This window comes from Vidua macroura, chromosome 2, assembly GCF_024509145.1.
Source record: "Vidua macroura isolate BioBank_ID:100142 chromosome 2, ASM2450914v1, whole genome shotgun sequence".
In the NCBI taxonomy this organism is placed as follows: domain Eukaryota; kingdom Metazoa; phylum Chordata; class Aves; order Passeriformes; family Viduidae; genus Vidua; species Vidua macroura.
This window is the reverse complement of record NC_071572.1, coordinates 91,058,037-91,065,511: the sequence shown is the minus strand read 5'-3', so window position 1 is coordinate 91,065,511 and position 7,475 is coordinate 91,058,037. Positions and strand designations below refer to the sequence as shown.

Here is a 7,475-nt window from a genome sequence, read left to right as displayed (position 1 = left end):
GGCAGCCAAAGTAAATGTTTTCATTTGAAGAAAACACACATTTTTTGTCACATGAAGGGTTTTGTCAATGAATTTTAATCAAAACTGTTTATCTTTTCTTTGGTTTGTTTTCTGGATGATTAATTCAGTAGCACTGCTGTAATTTCTTTGTTTACTTTCGCCTACTATTGATTAAGACAAAGGAAGTCTAGATGTCCAACGAAACCTAATTGTAAAGCATTCTCTAAATTCTGCTAAGTACATTTTTAGCTGGGACCAAGACTTGTGTTCGTATTTTTAAATAAAGTACATTTCACATTCTTTGTCTTGGAAAAACAATTTTGTTTTACAAATGAAAACATTCATTTAAACTATGTTTTATTTGAATACAGAAGCAGAAGCAGACTGTTCAAAATGTATAAAGTTTATTCAATAACTCAGTTTCCAATTCTTGTAATTTCCTTTTGCATAAAGCTATGTAAAGATAGGCAACTGCAAATACTAAAGGACTGTGAAATGGAAAAAAAAAGAGCTCGTGTTTGCACAGTCACCAGTGAAGTTTTTCTATCATTTTTCCACTGTGTAACAATTGCAACCAGTTGCAAGAATAGCTGTAAATAATTCTTTTTGAGGGAGTAAATATGCAAACAAATCAGTTCACTATGCTGGTAGTGATTTTTCTCTCTTCTCCATTTGGATAATGCTTTTGGAAATAAACTAGAGAACTGCATACTCTCACTTCCCTGTGCCATAATTTTCTGTTACTCTGTAACTACTGAAGTTTGACTCAAGTAGAAACAGTAATTTGAAGTATTAAAGAGGGGGGTATAGACATCCACATAGAGATACCAGAAGTGACTATTTAGTGATGTATGAACTGTGTTGAGATTAACAGCAATTCAGACTGTAGCATCAGCTGATTATACTCTGGTAATGTTAGAATAAATTTTGTTTCTCCACTAACCACACCTAAAAGAGAAAAAATAGTCAGTGACAAGATGTCACCAGTCATGCTTTAAAATGTGCGCACAACTTCTATACTGGAACAATACCTCTGATGTCAGTGTTGTAGCATAATGAAAAGAAGTATCAAATTTAAGCAATGAAAAGGATCGTGTTGGTGATTCGGGTGGCAGTGCTGAGGGTACAGCAGACCTCTTTAGGTTTTGATACTACTCAGAATCCACCTGGGAACTGAAGCAAGTCCAGAAGATTTCCACAAGAAAGGTGATAGTTATTGCAGTATCTAAATGAAGTGCCATCCTACTTAATAGTGTTACCAGCCAAGGGACTGCACCCTAATTTTCCTAGCTCTTTAGGGGTCAGGTTATTCTTGCCTGGAAAGCCTCAGTTCAATCCCTTGCTGTGAATTAATTGGCAAATCACATTTGAAAATGTGCCTCCAAAACAAAAGCTTAAAATGTATAACTTAAAGTGCTGTGCTTCTATTGCCAGCAGAACAAGATTTTAACTATTTTGCAGTATCTGGCTAACATTTAGGGGTTGGATTAGTGAATTATTTGTTTGATACTCCACAGAAATGGGCATATGTTCCTTGATGTCAGAACAATGGCTGAAATTTCTAAGGACTCAAATCCCAGTTTTGCTGTTAATACTACACCTGTATGAGATTGGTGACATTACAGTTCTCCAAGTTACTTGTAGCAGCAGTTTTTAGGTATCTGGCACATGCAAGGGTATTTGCTAACCTTTATTTTAGTACTCAAACTTTCTATCCAATGAAGTCTGCTTGTATTTTTGTTTGTAAAAGCTTGTGCATGGAGCTGGAACCACCTGAACTGACTTTAAGGAATACTAAAGACAGGTTTCTGTTAAAGTGTGCCTCAGCTGAAGGCTTAGCCTTAGAGACAGATATTGTCAAGAGATACAGCTGTGGAGATAAACATTTCTCTCCTTATGGCCAACAGCCTTGGACTCACTCCTGAAGACAGGAGTAAGTAAATGAGGCTAAGCCCAAGAAAAGGCAATTTCAGATATGGAATATGTGTGGCTTCCTACTTCTCCTTTAGGCAGTATAACAGCAGTTGGAGCACCAACATGTGAACCATTGCTTCACTTGCCTAAGCTCACCTTAAGTGTTTCCTACTTGTGCTGCTGAAGCTCTTGGAGTTTGCAATAATTGCTGAGGGCTGAAAGGCAGTTTCAGTCCTATACATCGGACTCTCAGAGAAATTGCAAAGGCAGCCCTTGAAGCAGGAACTGCCCTGGGCTTTACCATCATAATAGTGGAAAATGTTAATGGGGGACTCTTTCTCAGCTCAGGTTTTTGTGTGTACCTGGGGACCTCATCTGAGTGTTGGTTTTCTTCCCTTTTTTCACCAGAGCTGACGTAGCAAGTTTTTAAAAAGTTAGTAGTTATTTTGTCCTGATTCTTGTGTTTTAAGGATGATGATTATTTTTTTTCCCAAAGATATTCATGGTTTACTAAAAATCCTTCTGTAAATAGACACCAAGGCACTATGTGATGTGATATCCTTCCTGGATAATAAGATCATAATGTACATACAAAACAGCATCAAAGGAATTAAAAACCCATGAGATTTAAACAACAGACTATTAAATACAAATCTTGCTACCCAGAGGTGTGCAAACAATTTATTTGTGTTCAATGAAACACTGTACAGGAGAACAGGTCTGCAGTTGTGTTTCTTTACAAGGACAATAAATGGTTTGTCAGCTCTGGTGAGCATTTATTTTGTATCCAAAGTCTTAATGTAAAAAATAATAACTTTTACTCTCTCTGTTTGTGATGGAGTCCCACTCTGACAGGATCAGAAATACCAGTAAACAGGTACAGATGGGAATGAAATATTCCTCTTAATTGAAATCTGTGGGCTGCAAAAAAGGATATTTTCCCACTGCCTAAATAGTTCCTTGTGTCAGACAATCTGAAGACACTTTTTTTTTTTTTTTTTTACTAGTCCAGCTGGCACAACAGATTGCCTTGTTGAATTAGCATGTCCTAAAATAAAAAAGGATTTAAATGAATATGATGGTACAGGCAGTAGAACAAACAGTTGCTATTATAAAATATATAAAATATACTAACATACTTTGTTGTATAGTGAATGGATTTGAGACACAGAGAGGCCTTTGTGACTTCTGGAGCTTTTTGCATTAGTTACTTTTATATGAATCTCAGTAAGAAGCAAATCAGCATATGTGTTGCCAAATTAAAATAGGAAGCTATTAGCAAATCAACATCTTTTACACAGAACTCATACAAATACCACATTTTTCGATCTTGTGTTATTGCAAGAACAAAATTGCATAGACCATTTGCTGGCACTTTCTGATTTCTCCAAATAATGCTTTGTCTTACAAATAATTCAAGTAGTTCCCTCAATTTAATTTCACCCACTAATACAGTAAGTGTTTACATGTAGTGAGAGGAAAAACCCATGGATCTCAGAAATATGAACACTGACATAATCATCTGACTGAATAACAGTTCAGCAAGGAAACGTATTTGTTTTATTTTTTTATGCTCTCTGTAAGGCTGTTTTCCAAGTGTTACTGACAAAACATGTAATTTGATTCAAGTCATTCTTCTGAAGTGGAAATGTCATTTGTGCTCTTCTTCCCCTTACACCCTGTATTCCAGAACTGTAGATGCAGATTTGTTTCCTAAATTGTAAGTACTTTGTTTTTAAAATGCTGAAAAATATGCTTTCAGTAATGCTCTTTAGGAGTAATACAAATCTCAGCTGCCCAAAGGGGTGTGTGGCCTTTTGGGTGCTTCACTGGCAGACTCGGCTGTATTCTTGGCAAGTGGAGCCCACGCCGGCCACTGACAAGTAGAGCTTTCCATCTGGACACACACAGATTTCATAGAGCCCCTGAGAAATCCCGGATCCGCCCCTCGCACCTTCAGGCAGCTTGGGCAGTCGCACTGTTTCAGCATCGAGCAAAAGCTGTGTGGGAAAAAGCAGGACAAATGGGGTTCTTAGAGATAGTAAAGCAATAACATACCATGAGACAAGTTGAATTTGGCTAGGCAGAGGCTTAAGAAAGGCCTTTTACAAAGGACTTGTCACACACAAAGTTTCTCTGAGCCCTAGGCTCTTGGCAGACATAAACACAGGACAGGAATAAGCTGGTGCCCACCCTCTTCTTAGCAGAGAACTTGTGAAGTTCAACAAGGCCAAGTGCAATGTCCTGCACCTGTGTTGGGGCAATCCCCAAAACGAATACAAGCAGAGTGATGAATGGATTGAGAGAAGCCCTGAGGAGAAAGATGTGGGGGTATTGACAAATGAAAACCTATGGATGAGCCAGCAATGCATGCTCACAGCTCAGAAAATCAATCACATCCTGGGCTGCCACAGGAGCAGCATGGGCAGGGGCAAGGAGGAGATTCTGCCCTTCTGCTCTGCTCTGATGAGACCCCACCTGCAGTGCTGCATCAGCTCTGGGGCCCCTAAAATAAGAAAAACATGGGTCTGTTGAAGTGAGTTGAGAGGAGGGACATGAAGATAGATCCTCAGAGAGATGGAGCACCTCTCCTATGAGGAAAGGCTGAGAGAATTGGGATTCTCTCAGAGAGGAGAGAGGAGAAGGCTATGGAGAGACCTCATTACAATCTTACAATACTTAAAGGGGGCCTACAAGAAAGCTGGGGAGGGACCCTTTATCAGGGATATTGGCTTTAAATTGAAAGAAGATAGATTAGATATAAAAAAGAATTTTTTTCAGTGGTGAGGCACAGGAACAGGTTTCCCAGAGAAATTGTGGATGACCCATCCCTGGAAGTGTTCAAGGCCAGATTGGATTGAGCTCTGAGCAGCCTGGTCTAGTTGACAGTGTCCCTGGCCATGGCAGGGGAAGTTGGACGTGGATGATGTTTAAGGTTCCTTCCAGCACAATTCACTCTATAATTCTAAGATAAGTGACAGGGTCCCTGCCCATGCACAGAAGAGCAGGACACAAGCACTGCTGCTGGACCCAGGTCTGTCCTGGACTGAGTGCTGAGGTCTCACCGCAGAGCCAGCTGGTTAAGGATGGACGTGGGTTTGTCTGTAGTTCCTCTGTGGAAGAACTGTGGAAGTACAGCCTTGCAGAGGGGATAAATGGGCTGCTGCATGTTGCCTGCTGTTAATGATGTCTGCAGAGCTTCCCTCCTTAATTTTGCCACTCTGGGGCTGCATTCGCTTCTGAGCCAAGGTCCCCCACTGGGGTGCCTAGGAATCACTGTGCTGGTGGGGAGCTAAGCAGTATCCAAATTTTATTAGAAAGCATCTAAGCTAATACAACATTATGTCTCTTGGTACTATTATTTACATAAATAAAAGTTTTATTATTGGCACTATTTATTTTAATATCCTGTCACCTAAAACCTGAGGAATTTAATTAACAGAACTTGAAAAAAAGACTTGAAGTTAGAGTCACACAGAAGATCAACCACAGAAGGGCTTGTACTCACCACGCCATCACTGCTGTGTAGCTTGATATCCATCTGGGAAAGAGCTTCAATATTCCCAGCTTGTGCTTTGATATTAATTCCTCGTGGTGCATCCATGCTCAAAGATCGAGTTGGTGATTCCAGCCTAAAAGCAGGAGCACGAAATTGGACAATAGCACAATCTCATATGTTCCTTTATTTTAGAAAAATAAGTAAACATTGAATGAGCCCTTGCAGGCTCTGAAGTCATATAAAAGATGCATTTTCCCTTTTCTTCAGGCAGACTTGAAAAAGGAGGCAGCTATTTTGAAAACCAACAAAGAAACCAACAAATGAAAAATATAAATTAATTCGTAGTGCAAATGCAAGGTATTATTTCATACATAACTGCAGATTATTTCAGTATAACAGTAACGTAATCTATTAACCTGAAACCCAGTTTTACATTAGTTAGTTTCAATTTGTTTTTGTTTTTGACATAATAAGACACTGAAATAAATACAATTAATATAGTCTGGAACTTTTTTAATCAATGAGATTTTTGACACTGCAATTAGCTGGACCAAGATTTCACTCTTTGTGTGTGTGTGTTGTTTAACTAGATGACATCTGAAACTTAAAAACTGTTAATTTGAAATAAAAATTACACAGTATAACAAACAGGGAGTTGCAAACCCTGCAGTGCCACAAGATGGCAGGAAGGCACTGTATTATCTGAGTAATCACCGCGTCGGATCAGCTGTGCAGGAATAATGATTTTCATTTTTCAAACAGATAAGGCTTTGTTTCTTCAGAATTTTGGTATAATTTCCATGCTAAGTAGAAGGGACAGAAGTACTAATTAAAAATCATGAGAAGGAAAGAAAAAGCCCAATCCTAGCAACTGGCCAGTGATTATGTTGCTTCTTTTGGCCATTACCTAGAACCGCTTCATCTGGAGGCTCTGCAGGATCAGAATTGATACCTATTAGGTTTTGATCATGAATATTCACTCACTGTTCCTGATGACACCAGCCAACACTAAACAGGTGAATATGAAGGCTAGAGAAAGTAAGACAACTGCTTACATGTGCTGGCTCTCCTATTCTCTGGACACATACCAAAGAACGTGGGTTGCATCCACACTGCAGAACACAGACACACTTGTTCCCAAGCCTGCATGTTCTCACCCACTGCGTTTTCTAGAAGTGGAGAAGGCTGTGTGTGTGTGTGCATGCACTCCCAGCAGATGTTGTCCTGGCTCCATGGGTGCTCCACAGCTGCCTGTCTGGCAAGTGGAAACTGTGCTCAAGCAGGTCCTTTACTGGGAACTGTGTAGTGAGTCCAGACTCTGACTGCCAATCACTGGCAGGAATTAGCTGTCTAATTTACTGAGACTCAAGTCTTCATTTTCTTTTTGTTTTCCTGTTACTTCATTAAAACCAGAATATAAAAGAAGACAGTTTGTGCTTGTAAGAAAGTTCAGTTGTATTTTTGAGTTCTGAAGAAGCTAAATCCAGCTGATAACTTAAAACCTAAATCCATGATATCTAAGCACAGTCACTGAAACTTCATTTTTTATCCTCAAATTTGAAAATAGCTCAAGCAATATTGGCTTATCACTGCTGGTCAGAGTTAGAAGAAGATTATATCTTCTGATCTTGAAAGGTCCCTTCCAACCCAAACCATTCTACGACTTTACATTTCTGTGATCTGCCTCTCCCTGACGTCTCCTGGGTTCATTGCCTTCAATTAGTTTAAACTGATTTGACTGAAAAATAAATAAAATACTAATAATGGATAAATGCATAATGGCCCCATATTGAGACCATATCCACAAAATAATTTGATGCTTCATTCCGTGAATCTGAGATAGCACAAACTTCTGTTATGATCATGCTGTGTACTAGGTCATGAGAATGAGTTCTGAATCAGACAACCAATATAGTATTAGTAATCTTTATTAAGCAGTGTTTGGAATTTAACAACTTTTGTATGAATTTTTGCTTTAGATCTCTAAATTTATACCTCTATGAAATAGAAAATCAGTTTTTCCCTGAGGGATTAATGTGGGAGGTCTGCTTCATGGGAATAT

The 7,475-nt window shown here is 39.0% G+C and overlaps 1 protein-coding gene across 3 annotated transcripts in view; it reads right to left on the bottom strand.

Annotated features, from left to right (window-relative positions):
• Window positions 1–340: 340 nt before the first annotated feature.
• Window positions 341–7,475, bottom strand: part of SGCG (sarcoglycan gamma) — a 104,110-nt gene continuing 96,975 nt past the window's right edge. For all 3 annotated transcript variants that reach the window (XM_053969429.1, XM_053969437.1, XM_053969444.1), the window contains 2 exons: window positions 5,423–5,546; window positions 341–3,914 (listed from right to left, as the gene is read on the bottom strand). In XM_053969429.1, the coding sequence (XP_053825404.1) occupies window positions 3,741–3,914; window positions 5,423–5,546 (298 nt within the window). In that variant the 3' untranslated portion in view covers window positions 341–3,740. The remainder of the gene's footprint in view (window positions 3,915–5,422; window positions 5,547–7,475) is intronic.